Source organism: Cnephaeus nilssonii, assembly GCF_951640355.1.
Source record: "Cnephaeus nilssonii genome assembly, chromosome: 17".
Taxonomy (NCBI): Eukaryota; Metazoa; Chordata; class Mammalia; order Chiroptera; family Vespertilionidae; genus Cnephaeus; species Cnephaeus nilssonii.
Genome location: NC_137088.1, coordinates 8,505,728 through 8,525,022, shown reverse-complemented (window position 1 = coordinate 8,525,022; position 19,295 = coordinate 8,505,728). Strand labels below are relative to the sequence as shown.

The 19,295-nt window shown below is 42.3% G+C and overlaps 1 protein-coding gene across 2 annotated transcripts; it reads left to right on the top strand.

Moving 5' to 3' along the window:
• Positions 1-9,100: 9,100 nt before the first annotated feature.
• Positions 9,101-17,649, top strand: HIGD1A (HIG1 hypoxia inducible domain family member 1A; the record flags this gene model as incomplete). Of its 2 annotated transcripts, XM_079794499.1 has the most annotated exons (4): positions 9,101-9,173; positions 14,383-14,497; positions 15,525-15,659; positions 16,621-17,649. In XM_079794499.1, 3 exons carry the CDS (start codon positions 14,401-14,403, stop codon positions 16,668-16,670), a joined length of 282 nt encoding a protein of 93 aa, XP_079650625.1. In that variant the 3' UTR covers positions 16,671-17,649. The 2 variants fall into 2 exon arrangements, with proteins under 2 accessions (XP_079650625.1, XP_079650624.1); XM_079794498.1 differs by lacking the exon at positions 9,101-9,173 and having other exon boundaries at positions 14,365-14,497.
• Between the last annotated feature and the right edge of the window lie 1,646 nt (positions 17,650-19,295).

The window sequence follows — 19,295 nt, the reverse complement described above, 5'->3', positions numbered from 1 at the left end:
TAAGATATGGTCCGGACACTAGGAGCCATCCATTGGGTCTGAGTTGTTATGCTTTTTCAGTCTAGGTAGTCTACTGCGACCCCTACTGGAAGGCAGATGCTATCACAGAAAAACTCCAAAAAATGCATTCTTCCCCAGGAAAAGATAGGCTCACATCTAAACTCAGACTAATGTTCTCTTTTTCTGGAAAAAGTTTTTCAACATGTGTATAAGTTACAAACCACACATTCTTCCAACCTCCAAAGCTCTGGTGAGCTAGAAGCAACACTATGGCACTAAGCAAGTTTTACGCGGCCTAAAACCTTTCCAAGGATCAAGATGAACACTAATGCTGCAATCCCACCATCCACCAGATGTTGGAACGCAGGCCACATCAACATCATTCTAGCTGGGACTCCACTAGTGTCACTTCAACCATGAGTTTTCTTACTTATCTGTTACTTTCTCACTGTCAAGTACTCACTTACATCCTGGATTCCTTTGCAGCCCAGACCATCCTAGACGACATACAACACACAGGTTCCAGCAGGATACAGGGTCCATGACAAGCCATTTCAATGAAGAACCCAGATGGAAAGACCCCTATGATGTTCCCTTGACCATCGCCATGACTCTGTGGGGCTCTAGACCATCCCTGGAAGATACAAGGTGACAAGCCACAATTACATCAAAACCAGTAGCAAACAAGGTAAGTCAGGAGACAATTCACAGAGACCACCAAAGCCCTTGGCCTCGGTGATAACATACCTTTGGAATGTCAGAGTGATCTCCTTTTCCAGACGCCTCAGGGCACAACCTCCCACCAAAGCACCAACCCTCAATGTTATCTTGGGTGCCCACATACCATCTCCATGTGAACCATTCTGTGCCCAGCGATGTAAAAGAAGTATGTGTCTCTCCATTTTACTTTTTATCCAACCGCTGAGATAGCCCTGCGTTGCTTTCGCCCGCTTCCCTAACCTGCCACCAATGAATTTCTCGTTAAACTCTCCGTATGTCTTCTTTGATTCTAATGCACAAAATAAGCTGTAAAACTGTCATTCTCCAGAGCATGTTCTCGATCCATTGAGATTTTGCTTCTTGGCAACTGTCATCAGTTTGGCTCAAACTAACTCTTATAAGACTTTTTCTTAGGCTGGGCATTCATTTGTCAATATTAGGAATCTAAAAGTCTCTTAGATGTTTCAATATTAAGAATAATTTATTAAAATTTCACCTTAAAATAAAATAATCTGTATTACTCATATATTTCAAATCAATTGCAAAACTATCATTCTACCAGACCAAACCCACACTCCCGTGACAAATAAAAAAAAAAAAAAACCACAACACTGAATATGAAAAGCCACTTTCTTAACAAAAATAATATGAATATTAATGAGTCTCTTCTTTTTAAAAAATATATTTTTATTGATTTCAGAGAGTAAAGGGAGAGGAAGAGAGAGATAGAAACATCAATGATGAGAGAGAATCACTGATTGGCTGCCTCCTGCACGACCTCCACTGGGGAATGATCCCGCAACCTGGGCATATGCCCTGACTGGGAATGGAACCGTGACTTCCTGATTCATAGGTTGACTTCAATCTCTGAGCCCCGCCGGTTGGGCAGGGTCTCCTCTCTTAAAGATTTCTATGCTTTATCCTAAAGCTTACTAGGCTAACAGATGTTTCCGCACCTAAAGAAGGCATGGTCACACCAGTGAACTGGAGCTATCTGCTGGCAGCTATGTGGGCTGGGAAGCTGAGAACCTTGCTGGAGACCCCGTGGGCAACACTAAACTCTCTATATAATTATGTTAATGACTCCATACATCCAGGTGGTATTAACTGGGGAAAATATATGGTATCTGGGATTTGCTTCAAAATACTCTAGAAAAAAGTTAGTACAAAAATTTATACCTAAAAACATAAATAGGGGAGTGACCACCTAGACTACTTCCTTGGGTTCAAGTTTTGTGTTACATACTTTTTCTCCTTAAAAGTCTGCAGCTCCTAGTCAATTTGATTGCCTGATTGAGTTTTGAAATCAAGATTTATAAATAGCCGAAACCGGTATGGCTCAGTGGATAGAGCGTTGGCCTGCGGACTGGAAGGTCCCAGGTTTGATTCTGGTCAAGGGCATGTACCTTGGTTGCGGGCACATCCCTGGTGGGGGTGGGGGGTGCAGGAGGCAGCTGGTCGATGTTTCTCTCTCTTTGACATTTCTAGCTCTCTATCCCTCTCCCTTCCTCCCTGTAAAAATCAATAAAATATATATTTTTTAAAAGATTTATAAATGTACATATGTTAAGATATGTAAATATTTTCACATAAAAAAGTAATGTAAATTTCTCGAGACCCTTGAACTTCATGTTCCATAGTGTCTTTTAAAACAAACAAACATCTGTATTGATTTCAGAGAGGAAGGATAGAAACATCAAAGATGAGAGAGAATCATTGATCGGCTGCCTCCTGCATGTGCCCTTGACTGAAATCGAACCCAGGACTCTGCAGGTCAACACTCTATCCACTGAGCCAAACCAGCCAGGGCCATAGTGTCTTTTGCATTTAAGATATGAAGAACTGATGGAATTATACATTCTTTAATATTCATAGAACTAGGTACACTGCAACTCCTAATGATCTTTAAAATTAGATCCAATTGAATTTTGAATATTTCACATGGTTTCATCTGACTCAAGGTCAGAATTTATAGACTCATTCTATTAATATTCCCTTTGGGTCAGAAAATGTCTCCTAATTGCTATTTTTAACAGTTTCTTTATTCTTCAAGATATCAATGCACAGGTGAGTATCAACAATAAGAAAATAAGATTGAGTAACAAGGTCAAATAGTAATGCCCAGCATTCCTACTTAAATTATTGATTCTGTGATTGGACTTTTCTTTTATACTGAAAATCTTGATTCCTAAAATAATACACATAATCACGACTATGTTCATTTGTATCTAATACAAGAAAATGGTTGAAAAAATACAATATTAGTATCCTATATAATAAAAACCTAATATGCTAAGTGTCCAGTCATCCAGTGACCGGTCTACTGTTCAACCAATCAAAGTGTAATATGCTAATGATATGCTAAGGCTGCTCAACCGCTCGCTATGATGTGCACTGACCACCAGGGGGCAGATACTCTGACCTGTAGGTTAGCTTGCTGATGGGGTCCAGCCGATCGAGACTGAGCAAGATGGGTCAGACACGCCCTGAAGCCCTCCTGTGATTCCTCCCTGGCCCCAATTGTGCACTGGTGGGGTCCCTTCGCCTGGCCTGCGCCCTCTCACAATTCGGGACCCCTCGGGGGATCCCGTAGGCCACTCCCCTCGGGAGGGCGCCAGACACAGGCCTCATGGCTGGCGAGCGCTGCTGCGGTGGTGCAAGCCTCTCCAGATGGGAACTGATTGGGTGCAAGCCTGCGGCAGGTACAGTGGGGCCAGGATGAGCGGGAGCTGCAGGCGGCGGACTGTGAGTTTTGGCCCAATCCCCGCAGGCCACCCTGAGGGACCCCATCCGTGCACGAATTCGTGCACCAGGTCTCTAGTATTAATATGATCAATAAAGCTACAGAATTAAGTCCAATATTTTTTATGTAATTTCTTTTTTTTAAAACTATACCCCAAAGTGTCACTCCCATTAAGTATGTGTCAAGCCATGATTTAGAGCTGCACTGTCCCACACAATAGCCACTAGCCATACATGGCCATTGAGCTCTTGAAATGTGACTAGTCCGAATTGAGAAGTGCTGCCAAGGACAGTGAGGAGACAGTAACCACAATGGTTTAAAAAAGGAAAGTTTAATATAAAGAATTAGTAACTATTTAAAGGGAACTACTATGAGGAAATAAAAGCGAACTCTAGAGAATACCCCCTGAAAGAAGGAAATAACTTGGGATGGGAGGGAGCCCCTCCCTAACGCTGGGACACAGGTCTCTTTGGAGGGTGTGATTGCCGCCACTGGATGACAGAGTTCACTGGGTCGTCTGGGCCAGAGCTGGTCCACAGTCAGAAGCTGAGGCTGGCAGGCAGAATATTATGGGCCTTGCCTGGCAAGCCAGAGACCCCTACAACTGGGGTTCTTAGAAGGCAGAGGCTAGAGGGTTGGACACCACCTGCTCACATGGATGAAATTTGCCCTCTAGCACCCCCTACTGACAACATTGAGCCTGCTGGCAATGAAGAAATGTTCTAATATCACAAGAAAAGTAATGAAGGGTGGATTTGGAATAAGGAGGTATTCAGTGACAACTGGGCACACCCCCTCTTAAAGGTTGAAGGCTTGATTTTTGCTATCAGGGTTTTGTTTTTGTGTTTTTTTTTACAGGAACATAAAAAACTTCCCCAAAAGAATTTTACCAACATACTTAATGAGGTTTTCCAACTTCTCCTGGGTGGCAATTAAGGATTTAGCCTTTTACTTTTTAGGCCTCACTTTCTCATAGATCTCTGACTCAGTGTGGCCATGATGAGGGTTTCCTTTTTTCTTCCTTGAACATTTTAGGAAATTATGGTCCCAGGATCAATCTCCGGAGTTTTGGGTTCTCTCTGGTACACCAATCCGAAATTACACAGAAGTAGGACCAAAATGTTTAAAATTAACTGACTCAGGAGAAGTTGGAGTTCCTTTCCTGACCCAGACAGGAACATCCGTGGAACATTTATCCAGTCTAAAGAGAACTAGAGTACATCTGATTTTGAGGGGTCCGAGAAGGAAGGGGTACAAGAGAGGCCAGACAGTTAAGCAGGTTTAGTTTATGATGCTTGCCTGAAGCAACAAAGACTTTCTGAAAAGAAAACCAGCCCAGGGGCAGAACTTAGATATGGCATCACCAGGCGTGGAAGGCGAGGGAGGAGGACACAAAAGGAAGACATTAAGGGATCTCACCAGATGGGCACTTATCAATTCATCCTACATTACATCTCTGCTCTTCTGGGAGTCTGGTTGCTCCATATCTTGACTGTCAAATTGTTGGGGGAGGGAGGATACAGACAAAATTTAAAAGTAACATTTTGGCACGACTCATGTGGCTCAGTGGTTGAGCATCAACCTATGAACCAGGAGGTCACGGTTCGATGCCCAGTTAGGGCACATGCCCAGGTTGCGGTCTTGGTCCCCAGGGTGGGGCGTGCAGAAGGCAGCCAATCAATGATTCTCTCTCATCATTGATGTTTCTATCTCTCCCTCTCTGAAATCAATAAAAATATTTTAAAAAATAAAGGCAAGATGTTGTTACTTGTAGGGACTGCATTGTAAAAGTAGAGGCGTGCTTATCGGCCAGAGGTCAGAGATCAACACCTCCAACTCTTTATATGTGGAAATTACACACTTCCTTTGATACATGGATACAACCTAAGCCTCCCTCCATGATGGCCTTGTGGTCATCAGAGGAGAGTCATTGAGACATTCAGTCCTCATCACATTCATCAGGGGAGAGAAATACAGACCTAGTGAGTTGTAAGTAAACGAACTTCAAAAAAGCTATTTAAAAAGGGGTCATTTAAAGAGGTCCCAGTATTTGTTTAATAAAATATTAAGAGATCTATGAAAGGGTCACAGAATTTGTTAGCTCAGAGTTTACATTTTAAAAATGTGATCTAAAACTGGCTTTCTCTTGAGAATAGGGTCATGGAAGACAAACCTCTGCCCCCAAACTCCTCTTGCCTCTCCATACGTTCCCTGGGGCACTTTACAGTTGAGGGACAACCCCTTCAAGTTTCTGCCATGTCCCATTCTGTGTCCCTTTTGCCTCTTAGTTGGTACAATGGGAGAAGACTCAAAGAGGAAAGCCTTGTTGGTAGAGGACAGAGTGCAAGGGGTTGGTAGCCAGGAGGCCCTTCTAATCCCAACTCTGAAATCAGCATGCTGTAGGAATAAGGGCAAGTCCCTTCTCTCTGGGCGGCAGGGTCCCTATCTATCAAGTTGGAGCTATTTCAACTCCAGGGTCCTATCAGAAAAGTCAGAGGATGAGAGAACTGACAAAACTAGAATTTGGGAAAAGGTGAAGAAAACGAGCAGCATAAGCCCTTGGCCTGATCTCCTGGTATTAACCCTGGAGAAGGTGACTCACGCTGGCCCACCCAGAACTGCCCACCATTCCTGGCCCACCACTCCCATTTTCTCCCCTGACCTGGTAAGTCACATAGGTGGATTGCCTTAGTCATCAACTCAATAGGGCTACTGCCTAGAGTACAAAGATTTGTTTGCACCTATTGAGCTAATCTTCCTGTTAGAAAACCCTAAGAAGTCTGACACACCTATGTGGACATATGGGCAGCAATTTTCCTGTGCCTTGCCTCTACCAAAGCCCAGGTTTACTTACAGTCTTCTCAGTATGTACTCTGCATTGATCAAACAGTGAATTTTACATATTCCAAACTCTGTGGCCCTCTTACTGACGGTTATCTTTTCCTCTTCTCTCCATCCAAAGCTCACCCACACTTCCACCCTGCTTAAGGGACAGACGGGAGATCTCCTCTGTCCCTTCTCTGATTGGCCAGTATGAGATGGCTTGATGCTCCTCTCTCCTGGGAATGCTTTGCCCAATAGTATTCTGACTGGGACAAGAAAAAACAGCCAACCTGTTCTGTAGAGTGGCTGTACCATTTTACATTCCCACCACTAATGTATGATCGATCATTTCTCCACATCTTTGCAGTGTTTGATAATGTCACTATTTTTAAAATATATTTTTGTTGATTTAAGAGAGGAAGGGAGAGGGCGAGAGAGATAGAAATATCAATGATGAGAGAAAAATCACTGAGAGGCTGCCTCCTGCAAGTTCCATACTGGGGATCGAGCCTGCAACCCGGGCACGTACCCTAATAGGGAATTGAACTGTGACCTAGGAATCGAACCGTGACCTCCTGGTTTCATAGGTTGATGCTCAACCACTGAACCATGCCAGCCGGACCATTTGGATATTTATAACATTATTCACGGGCCATACAAAATTATCAACTTAAATTCTCCCTCATCATTGATGTTTCTCTCTCTCTCCCTTCCTCTCTGAAATCAATAAAAATATGTTTTTAAAGAAAAAAGTATCAACTTAAACACTAGCATGCTATATTTGGTTAAACATTTAATTAATTCACCCCTAATGCCTTTCGGCAGGGCCAGACCAAATGATTTTGCGGGTCTTGTACAGCCCGCGGGCTAGACGTTCCCCATCCCTGCTCTATGGAAACCCAAGCAAGTTACTTAACCATGCTGAATCTGTTTCCTTGTGTGTACAATGGGGATGGTAACATCGACTTGATGGAGATCTTCTAATGATCAGTGACACTGTAGTATGTCAAATGCACAGCTGTATGCCTAGAGAATGATAGGCACTGAGCATGTGCTGGTGTTGTACAACAGGCTGTCTGGATAGCTGCATGTGGTTCTGCTTGCTTCTGGCTTAAGATACTTGCAGGTAAGGGGAGGCCGTGGACAGCTCACTCACTTCAGCCCAGGGGTCACAAGGATTCCAGATCCCAGCTAAATGTAAGAGCAAATGAACAAAAGGTGATCTTTTTAAGTTATTGGTAAACTGCCCTTAAGCAACAGTCCATCCAGTTTCTAGGGAATTTACAATCTGGACAGTACACTTAACACCTCTCGCTGCCAGTGATTTCTCTCTGATCGGCCACACTGTGCCAGGCAACAGGCTCGCTTTTAAGTATATATGTCGATTTCAGAGAGGATGGGAGAGGGAGAGTTAGAAACATCAATGATGAGAGAGAATCATTGATTGGCGGCCTCCTGCAAGTCTGCTGCTTCCTGCTCGTCCCCTACTGGGGATCGAGCCCACAAGGGCATGTGTCCTGACCGGGAATTGAACCATGACCTCCTGGTTCATAGGTCAATACTCAATCACGGAGCCACATCAGTCCAACACTAGCTCACTTTTTTAGTGGTTACTTAACACTCATCATTTAAAAACCTTTCCTGGCCCTTATAAAGCAAAGTGGCCGGACTCTGATGGCTAGCACCTGACTGCTGATTCAGAGTGAACTTGGGTCAGGCAGAAAAACCTTTCTTTTCTGGTTTTCCCAGAACAGGGCAGGCAGGTTCCAGTCCTTAGGCAAAAGCATCAGCACAGAGGGAGTCCCTCAGGGCCACCAATCGGAGTGAAGAGTCTCTTTGTATAATCCATTTTTCTCCCAGAGGTATAAAAGTGATTTTTCCATCCGTTATTTTGTGCTTACTGTAACTGGATCTAATTCAGATGTCAGCTGCCTTTATGAGTCCTCGATTCATTAAGCCATCAAGATAAGCAGATGGTGCTTTGCACTCAGTATGAGGGCAAAATGACTTGGAGAGCCCAGAGATCAGTCAATAAAAGCCTATTTGCAGTGCCATTGAGTATGGCAGTGCCTCCCAGAAGAGGCACTCATTCTCAGTGAATTAGCAGACTGTAAAAACAGCCCTAAGTCGTTGTTGGGAGAGACAGAGTGGGAGAAAGCAGAGAGGCAATCAGTATCCAAGGCAGTGAGTGGAGCAGAGAGGGGGGTTCTTTACAGAAGTGTGTAAATGATGGGACTCAAGAGACTATATTGACATTTATAGATAGATATTATCGATTTTTATAGATATAGATATACATGTTATAGGCAATTAGTCATGAGCTGAGCAAGGACCATGGGCCACGTACACAAACTCACCAGGGCAAAAAGCCCCGGAATAGGGGCAAAACTGGGAAAACAAGGACCCAGCCCCTAGGCCTAGGGGAAACCTTTCCTCGCCTAGCAAATCGCTGGTCTCGTGGTTTGGACCCCCTGATCTCTCACACCGCGGGCCATGCGGCTTAGACAAAACTGACCTTGCAGGCGGCCCGGGCTCCGCACACACGGCCCCCGACTGTCCTAGGGGGAAAGGGCGAGAGTAACCGGAAGTACCCTCAGGCCAGGAGTCAGTGGCCCGGGTGCACCGCGCCTACCCGGCACGGGAGCGCTCACCTATGACGAGATCCCCGCGCGAGAGCAGGGGGACTTCGCCCCTGCGGCGCCCCAGCCAATCGGGAACCCGCTTCGGGCCGCCCCACCCACCGCGCACAACGCACGCACACACCGGCCGCTTCCGACCTTCTGATTGGCTGGATCTGACTGTAGGCGGGACGTGGAGAAGCCGGCCCGACGGCGCGCGCGGGCGGGGGCAGAAGCCGGCTGGAGTTGGAGCGGTCCCGTTGGGTTTGGTAAGTGAAATGCGGAGGGGTCCTGGGAGCGGGGACGCCCGATTTGGGGCGGGAGGCACTGGGATCGCGCTGGGCTGTGCGGAGAGCACCTTGAGAAGGTTGGGGGCCGCGAGGCTGGGAGTGGGGCGAGGCCTGGGGTAATGGGGGCGAGGAGTAGTTGGGGACTCAAGGCCGGATCGCGTGGTTCAGGGAGTTGGGGGGGTCCAAACACAAGGCCTGACGCCCCGTCGGGTGAGGAGAGACGGAGCCCACGCGGAGGTGAGGCAAACGTTTGTGCAGGGAATCGTGGCCCGGAGGGAGGACACCCGGATGGGACAGTAATGAGTGACCCGTGGAGGGGCTGGGGCCGGAGCGGGGCCGAGCGGTGGGTGAGGACTGATCGGGAGGCCGAGCGCTCCGGCCATGGAGTCCTGACAAGGTCACAGGGAGAAAGAGGGCAAGGAAGGTGAAAAGGTTGAGAGAAGGGCGGAAAAGCACACGACCTTCCAGTCCGCGCTTCGTCCTCTCCCCGACCCCGGGTTCCCCCCCACCCTCCGCGACCCTCGCCGGCCCTCCCACCCTCCGCGACCCTCGCCTGCCCTCGGGAGGGACAAGGCCTCCAACCCGGTTTTAAAGCATCTGAGACGGAATTTACACCTCTTCCGGTTGGAGATTACAAAACAGAGCCTGGGCTTAGAAGGGAGCAGCCGAGACGATTCGGCCGTGTCACTCGCCCTTCTCTCCTGGCGGTGTGGGAAGCAGCTCTTCCCCCTCCCGGTGATGATCCCTGCCGAAGGCACTTCGGAGCAGGACCGGTTTGAATGAAAAGAAAGCTGTGAGCGATCCAAGTCCCGGGCCCCGGCAGGACGAACCTGTTTGGGTCCTGGGTGCCAGGGCTGCTCTGAGCTCCCGTGAGCACCCGTCACTTGACGGGGCGGGAGGGCTTCTCCTGGGTCCTCACCCTCATCTTGAGTCAGAATCTTCAGGGTGGGGCCTTGGCAGCCATTTTTTTCAACCAGCTGACAGGTGACCGATGCAAAATCAAAAATCCGAGACCATTGTTGTTAGGTGGTAGTTCTTGAGTCCGGAATGGCAGCTGCGAGGATCCGCCAGCCTGTTGCGTCACCTGAGGCTGGTCAGCTCATCTTCCGTGGCGTTTGGAAAGGTCTTCAGCAGTAGCAGTGTCTTACTCAACGGACAGAGTAGTTCGTGGTTTTTAAACTGGCTTTGAATATCTGGTTACTAGTGCCTCCTTTTCACACCTGTTAACTTTCGGTGAGCAATCTGTGTCAGTTGCTGTGTGTGGATGAGGAAATGATCAGGGAAATCTAGACGTGGTGCTAGTGGGAAATAAATCTTTTCAAATCACAATTGAAATTGTTAGATAAGAAGCTGGGGAAGAAGGTTCCATTTAATGTTAGGCATGACTTACATATTTTTTATTTATTTGTTTTACAATTCACGGAAAGAGATGCAGGCTTCTGTTATGGAATGGATTTTAATATTTTTCCAAATTAAAAATCTACCAGCATCATAAGATGGATGGTTTGGCAATATATTGTCAATCACAAGCACCCTAAACTCTATATCAGGAGAGCTTGGTTCTAGTCCCACCCTGCCAAAAATGCATTCCTGTTGTTGAGCAATTTATATAAGCCTTCCTAACCCCTTTTCCATCAGTAAAATAAGGCTGTTCACATGAATTAATCATGAGGGTTTTTTTTTTCAAATTATATGATTTATAGTTACTGACCCTGGTACTTTAAATGTTAACCATTTTCAGTTTAGGTGGCTGTAAATCATGAATTCTTGGGAAACTTCTAGGTGGTAATTAGAAAGAGTTATAAAAATCTTATATTCAGAGAGTGTTATAACAGAATTTATCAGACAGTATAAAATATAATTTAAGTGTTGGATTTTTAATGTTTCTCTTAATATTATCCTGAAATGTTCACACAAAGTATCCTGGATCAGACAGATTATCTAGTCACTTAAAGCAAAATATCCTACCCATACAAACTTCAGAGTCTTATCATAGGTGAGGAATGGAAATCAGTGGATTTTCTTCTGTTCTTTTATATACAGGACCGAGACAGCCAGCCCTCAGCCCTCTCCCTCCTGAAAGGATGGGGGGGACTTTTGCTCCATTGGCAAAGGGGGAAGTGAAGAGGGAGGCTTTTGCTCCATTGCCTGGTGGACAATTAGTGATCCAGATGTGAGAATGGAGAGCAAAAACTACCTACTTTCTTGCTTTTTAAAAAATATATATTTTTATTGATTTTAGAGAAGGGAGAGATAGAAACATCAATGATGAGAGGGAATCATTAATTGGCTGCCTCCTGCATGTCCTACACTGGGGATCAAGCCCCAAACCCCAACATGTGCCCTGACAGGGACTCAAACCATGGAATCAAACCATGAATTCCAGGTTCATAGGTCCACGCTCAACCACTTTGCCATGCCGGCCAGGCCTACTTTCTTGCTTTTAAAGACAATTTCCAAATGACTTCTTAGTTTAGGAATAATTAAAGCAAAGGAAGAAAACATGCTTTTATAGCTGCAAAAGAAGGTGCTAGATTTTAAAAGTAGATTGTGGTATATAATAGTTTTGTCTCTTGTGATTGCAAGAAGCCAAGACCTAACTGAGGTTACCATTTTTTTCCTTTCGTAGATAAAATGTAAGAATTAAAAAACAAACAAACACTTAAGGTATATATGGTTCAGCATTCTTCTTACCAACTGATTAAACCTGAGAGTAATTTTAATTGTTGAAATATTACCTTTAAATGTATTCAACATTTTGTGGTGTACTTACTACATGCAAAGCATTGTGCCAGGCAATGGAAATACTTGTAGATACAAGCAGGACAGGTGTGGCCTCCTGACTTCAAGGATTCTAGCAAAAGAAACAGTTAAATAGGCATTTATAAGCAAGAGTTATGGTAGAGAAAACAGCATTCTATGAGACTGCATAACCAAAACACCTTTAGGAGACTTTCTAGAGGTCAATTAAGATAAGCTGAAAAATGGGAGGAATCAGCTATGAAGGAGATGAAAAGGGAAAAGTGTTAGAGGAGTCAGCTTCTGAAAGGCTTGGAGGTATAGAGATCATCTATAAGATGTTTAATGTGATTAGAATGTGGGTTTTACAGGGGAGGTGAAAGGAGAATTTGTGATAATAGTTAATGCATTTGAGAAGTTCATGATTAGTTATGAAGGCAACTAATAAACATAGTAGCCTAAAATAAATACAATGTTTAATTTTTATCTAGTCCATTTATGTAGTTTCTTGAAGGCCATCTTCAAATATTTCTCTGTGAAACTTCCCAAACCCACTTTAGCTAAAAGACATCACACTCTTAATTCAGTTCTAATTGTCTCTGTTATGCTATTGACAAGTAATCACACTCTGTCATGTCCTTTTTTTTTTAAATCTAATTTTTGAACCACTAATCATTTCTGTGTTTGTGTTATCTCTTCAGATAATATAGTGAACCTTGAGCTTGTTGAACCTTGTATATAGTAATAGAAAGCTCAATAAGTAGGGGTTTAGTCAATTAGCAGATAATGGAGTACAAAAAAAGAAAGTCTAGTTCTAATCTGAGTTTTCTTTCATCTCACTCTGTGATATTGCATAACTCCTCTGGATTAAGGTTGTCTTTTCTGTCAGATGACAGAATCAACTCTTGCCAGTGGAGATGGGGGCTTGGAGGGATGATTTCACTTTTCAAACTAAGTAGGCAAACCTCACCTCTCGAGTTGGGTTTTCTTTGAGGGCCTTAGCCACTCTAACAGTCCTTGAAGAGCGAAGTGTTGAATGAGGGCTATTGTATGGAAGGGAGTATAATGCACATGAAACGCCCAGAAGTGAAGGTAAGATTTCACATGGGTAATTGACTTTTGACTTTATTGTAATTGACACCAATTAGAGATTGTGCACATACATACTATGTTTGACTCCCTTATTTTATCTATGGGTAAAGTTTATAGGCAGTTCAAATCAGATTGGTGAAGAAGGAAGTGTATACATAGTTACTGTGACTAAGGTGAAACTAAATTTGTTACCTCATTGTGATGAAATGCCTGCTAGCTTCCTATGTAAAGGAAGATGATTGAAATGGGAGAATGGAACCTTTAGTCCCTGTGATAATTGAAAATAATCTTTTTTTCCTGCCCCCTTATTTGTATAATGATCAGGCCAATATCTTGCCTTTTTTGATATTATTTAAAAGAATAATAATATAAAAGAGAATTTTAAGAAGCCTAGGGAATATAAGGTATGTAAGGAAAGACAGCTAAAGCTTGAGAGATATTCTTTCATTATAAAAGAATATAGTTTGGCCCTAACTGGTTTGGCTCAGTGGATAGAGCGTCGGCCTGCGGACTCAAGGGTCCCAGGTTCAATTCTGGTCAAGGGCACATACCCAGTAGGGAGTGTGCAGGAGGCAGCTGATCCATGTTTCTCTCTCATCGATGTTTCTATCTCTCTATCCCTCCCCCTTCCTCTCTGTAAAAAATCAATAAAATATATTAAAAAAATAAAAAAATATAGTTGGATTTTATGCTGCAGTATTGTTAAAAACTATAACCCTGTTATAAAAATATTAGTTCGATTGAACATGTTATGTTTAAAAGGAGACATTTCTAGCAATAATATTAAAATAAAAGCTTTGTCCTTAAAATATGTAAACAATGAGTCAAGTAGAAATTTTGGCTACTCAGAATAACTGTAATCTTCCCCACAGACAGCCACCATCAATAATGAAGATTAGTGTAATCCGTTGGAAACTATTCAGAGGCGAGAACTGAAGCCAGGTAGCATGTTGGAATAAGTCAGCCAGTTGTAATTGAAAGCAATAAAGACTGCACTCAACTACACTTAAAAGTGCTTAGTAGTATTTTCACCATGATATTGAAGAGGCAATAAGGAGTATCAGTTTGGTTTGATTAATTTAAAGTTGTCAAGTTGAATTAAGGATGAAGAAAATAAAATTTTTTAAAAAGGATGAAGATAGTCAGAAAATTAATAGCTACTATTTTAATTGACAAAAGTTACTTAAAAATGCACTGTTATGAACAGTGACGTGTTAAAAGGAACTGGTGTATGGAGAAATGTTTTTTAGAGTTCATGGATACCAGATTATGGAAACTAGGATTATTTTAAGTACATCCAGTCACTTAATGTTCTAGTTGCTTTTAATTGCAGAACCTCATGGAAATTCTCTTTCAGGAAGATAATTCAATCAGTATGTCATCCAACACAGATGTTTCTCTTTCTTCATATGATGAAGGTCAGGGGTCTAAATTTCTCCGAAAAGCTAAAGAGGCACCATTTGTCCCTATTGGTAAGTTTGGCTTTGACATTCTGATAATCAATCTATTGTATGCTGTAACACAATTGAAGTGTGATCAATTCATCAAATACATCCATAAGCATTATTTTCAAATGTTTTTTTCATGTGTGGTTGACATATGCTGAGATTGGCATGATATAACTATCATTATAAAAATGCTTCTGTGTGTATTTAGACTTCTTGCTTTATTGACTCTTCCTTCAGTGAATGTGTTGGGGACTGGACTCCCTTAGTCTCTGGGGTTTGCTAGAAGGACTCAAGAGGCTTATCTTTTGTTTTTTTATTATTGTTGAAATTATTACATATGTCTTCTTTTCCCCTCTCACAAGGTTTTTTTAAAAAGCCGTTCTACTCATAATTATGGTTTATTACAGTCTCTGTTATATTAATTGATTCCCTTCAGAGAGGGAAGTAGGTCAGAAAGGAAGAGTTTCCCTGGTTCTCTTAAATGAATTTATCTACTGGCTTCACAAGCCCACATTTTGAAGATCATAACTTTATAAGTCTGTTACTTTTTGCTACCATCTCAGGATTTTTGGTTCTGAGTGGAGGGAATTAAAAACACGACATATATGTTAGCTAATTAATGGTCTCATAAGCATCCTATAAAATAAAGAGCTAATATGCAAATGGTCATCGCACCAGGGCCGGGGGGAGGTGGGAAGGGGGGACCTGAGGCTGTGCCCTCTGCCCAGCGGGGCTTGACAGGGGTGGGGCCAGTCAGGTCTGGGTCTCCCCGTGCGATTTTGAGGCGTGCACAGGTGGGTGGGGACTTGACTCTGGGTCATGTGGCACGCCCCAGACTCTGACAGGAGGTAGATTTTCATATACATTTTACTTTCTTTCATCTCTGACACTTCTATTTCCTCTAATTAATTCCCTTTTAATGTGCACGAATTTCATGCACCGGGCCACTAGTTTTTATATACAATAGTAGAAAGTACATTGATTGGTGGTGAAATCATCTTGGTTCCCTGTCCCCATGTATCTAACATAATTGTGACTATTTGTTTCTCAGGAATGGCGGGTTTTGGAGCAATCGTTGCATATGGATTATATAAATTGAAGAACAGGGGAGATACTAAAATGTCCCTTCACCTGATCCACATGCGTGTGGCGGCCCAAGGTTTTGTTGTGGCTGCAATGACTCTTGGTAGGTACCTACAGGAAATTTCAAATTTGTGGTTTCCCATTAATTAATTTCTTTGTTAATAAAACAAGGTACATATTTTTAGCTAACTTTGAAGCAGTTTTCAGATATCACTTGTATTTATTTTCCTAGAAAAGTGATTAATTTAAAATAGTTTAATTAGTGACATAAATTTACTGTGTATGATACAGGGTGGGGTGGAAGTAGGTTTATAGTTGTTCATATGGAAATAATATAATCATTAATAAATAATAACTAACTGGCCAGAAGAAAATTAGAGCTTATAGATAATGAAATAGTAGAGAGTCTTAATTCATCTGGCCAAACATATCATAAGGTACAACTGACAGTGGATGAAGGAGGAAAACATATAATTAGCTTAATAAAAAATTATGATAATACATGTAAATAAATAAATAATACAAGAATGTACTCACAACTGTAAACCTACTTACTAAGGTTATAAAGGAAGAAAGACAATCCTGTCCATCACTGAGTTTATAATTTCACTGAAGAGCCTAGACATGCATAGGGTTGGAAGTAAGATCCATTATCTGGAAAAGACCTATGATTGCTGTTTTATTGAGTTGAAGATAAAAAATATTTTTTTTAAATGTAGGTATTACATGCTTTTATTGGCTTTATGATTCATTGACTTTATCTGGTATTATGTAGCAAGAGCAGTGCCTTTTAAACTTTCCAGATAAATATTGAACAGTCCAAGCTAGTCATACTAGCTTCAAGCTACTTGGGAAATTAAAAAGAATTTTAGAAATATAAATTGTTTAAGAAGGCAAGAATGTAAGCAGCCGGGGGTCTTGTACCCTTTATAAAGATTGCATGCTAGCAAAGATGCTACTGTTAGCTATTTTATGAGCCATTTTTAATTTTCTTAATATTAAAAATATATATTTAAATGCTTAACCAGCATTCTTTTTTCTTTATTTTCTTTTTTTTTTTTAAGGTATGGGCTATTCCATGTATAAGGAATTCTGGGCAAAACCTAAACCATAGAAGAAGAGATGCTGTCTTGGTCTTGGTGGTGTTTGCTATAGTTAGACATCTCATATTGAGGTTATATGTTTATGTTGAAAATAAATCATTTGAGAGGGTCAGACAATGACACATTAATTTGAATATTGACTTCCTATTTTGCAGGCTTGATTTCCCAGGTGACTAAATTACTAGTGACTAGTTCACTAGCTAGGTCATTCAGGGGAGTCAGGTTAGCACATAAGAAACACGTCATTTTAAATGCACTTGATGTGGTAAAATGTCCACCTTGTTAAACTCTTCTGGTGAAATTGGTTCTAAAGCAAGAACAACATGCCAATCCTGAAGTACTCCCAGTTGCTGCAGAATCTCACATGCTTTTGATGTTATGTAGGAATTCTATTTGCCCCAGTTACTTTGACTTTATTCTGCCTGCCTTTTGGACTGAATGAGGACTTCAGTTTTAGGGCTGACTGGCTCTTAAAGAACCCTTTCAGAACAGTGCATGGCATATAATGTTACAAACCCCAACAACTGAACGTGTGTGTGTTTAAACCAAACCTAACATGCTGATAACAGCTGCTAGAAGGTAGTATTTATTTTAGAGTCACACTTGTAAATGTAAAATAATTATGGATCCCAGTTTAGCTCTTTTCTAATTGCAGAATTATATTTTTGCTGCTGTTATATTAGAATCATTTTTAAATGTCACCTTGAAATAGATATATGTATTTTAAGTGCTAACACAAAGGTAATGAAAAAGTTTTTAAATATTTGCTGTATGTTCATTTTCTCTGTAAGAATCATAAATGTTAAACTAAACAAATTATCTATAATGGAAATGGTGACTGATTTAAGAGCAAGCTCTGGAAAGACATTATACAAAAACTCTGGTGTACTACAGAAGGCTTTATTGCATTTGTGAAATTCTAACCTGAATTACATTCCATGGTGATAACATGGTAAATGTAGTGTTATTAAAGTAAGTGAACACATCAAATGGCTTGTATTTATTTCAATATGGAAAAATAAATCATTCCTCAAAGTAGCATAAAAATTAAGTTTCCAAAGAGATAAACCAAAGAACTTATATACTTACTAGAGGCCTGGTGCACGAAATTCGTGCAGGGGGTGTATGTGTGTCCCTAAGCCCAGCCTGCACCCTCTCCAATCTGGGACCCCTCGAGGGATATCCGACTGCCTGTTTAGGCCTGGTAGGATCGGGCCTCAACGGGCAGTCTGACATCCCTCTCACAATCCAGGATTGCTGGATCCCAACTGCTTGCCTGCCTGCCTTCCTGATTGTCCCTAACCACTTCTGCCTGCCAGCCTGATCACCCCTTAATCACTCCCCTGCCAGCCTGATTGATGCCTAACTGCTCCCCTGCCAGCCTGTTTGCCCCTAACTGCCCTCCCCTGCAGGCCTGGTCCCCCCCAACTGCCCTTCCCTGCAGGCCCGGTCGCCCCCAACTTCCCTCCTCTGCCAGCCTGGTCAACTGTCCTCCCCTGCTGGCCTGATCACCCCCAACTGCCCTCCCTTGCAGGCCTGGTCCCTCCCAACTGCCCTTCCATGCTGGCCATCTTGTGGCAGCCACCTTGTGTGTTGGAGTGATGGTCAATTTGCATATTACTCTTTTATTAGATAGGATATGCATATCCTATGGACATGGGCAATAGGGTAGTGAAGACCTGGGGGGTGGGTAGGGGCTGGGAGGATGGGAGAAGTGGGAGATATCTGTAATACTATCAACCCAAAAAAAAAGTATTTTAAAAAATTTTTTTTAAGTTTCCAGAAATGAGGGAGAGCATTTTGTACCTTTGGTAAGAACCATCGTTAAAGAATATTTACCAAACAGGAAAAATGGCTAACATTTATTGAGCATTTACTGTGTGTTACACACTGCTGTAAGCACTTTTTAAGTACAATGTCATTTAAGTTTCCTAACAACCCTAAGCGTTAGGAGCTATGATCCTCATTTCATAGAGGACTTTGGCATGAATAGTTCAAGTAACTAACCAACGTCGAATAGCTAGAGAAGGATGTAGGTTTGGGACTGGAACCTGTATAGTCAAGTGGTAGATGCCAACAGGTATTAGAGACTTGAAATGTTGGCCTTTGTGAAATTAATGCTGGAGTGGCGGCATTAATTTTATTTGTCATAAATAAAATTAAGAGGTTATGGCATGGTCTTGGCTCACCACTGACTGTATAACCTGGACCAAGTCAGGGTTTTCTCAGTCTTTTCCTCACTGTGAGGTGAGAGATTGGTCTAGATAATTTCTATGCTCCTATGGGTCTGTGAGAAAGTGATTTAAAATATAAGCTATTAGGAATTTTAATCAGCTTCCAATAGACCTTATAGGAGATGCTTGTAGGCAGTCTTAACAGTTGTTTCTGTAGAAGAAAAAAATTGGGAACAAGTTTCAGAAACTTGTCATTTTAATAGATGAGGATATGATTGATTTTTGTGAAAATAAATACTAATTTGAGAGAAAACGATCTGGACAAATGACAGAGGATAGAAAAAACCACAGTAAGATGTTGAGATGGCAGTAAACGTGACCAAGAGTGAGGGGTTTCTTGCCCTTCGAAGGGTGGATGAACAGGCTGGCCTCAGGTTATATAAGTTCATAAAAGGAGCTTAA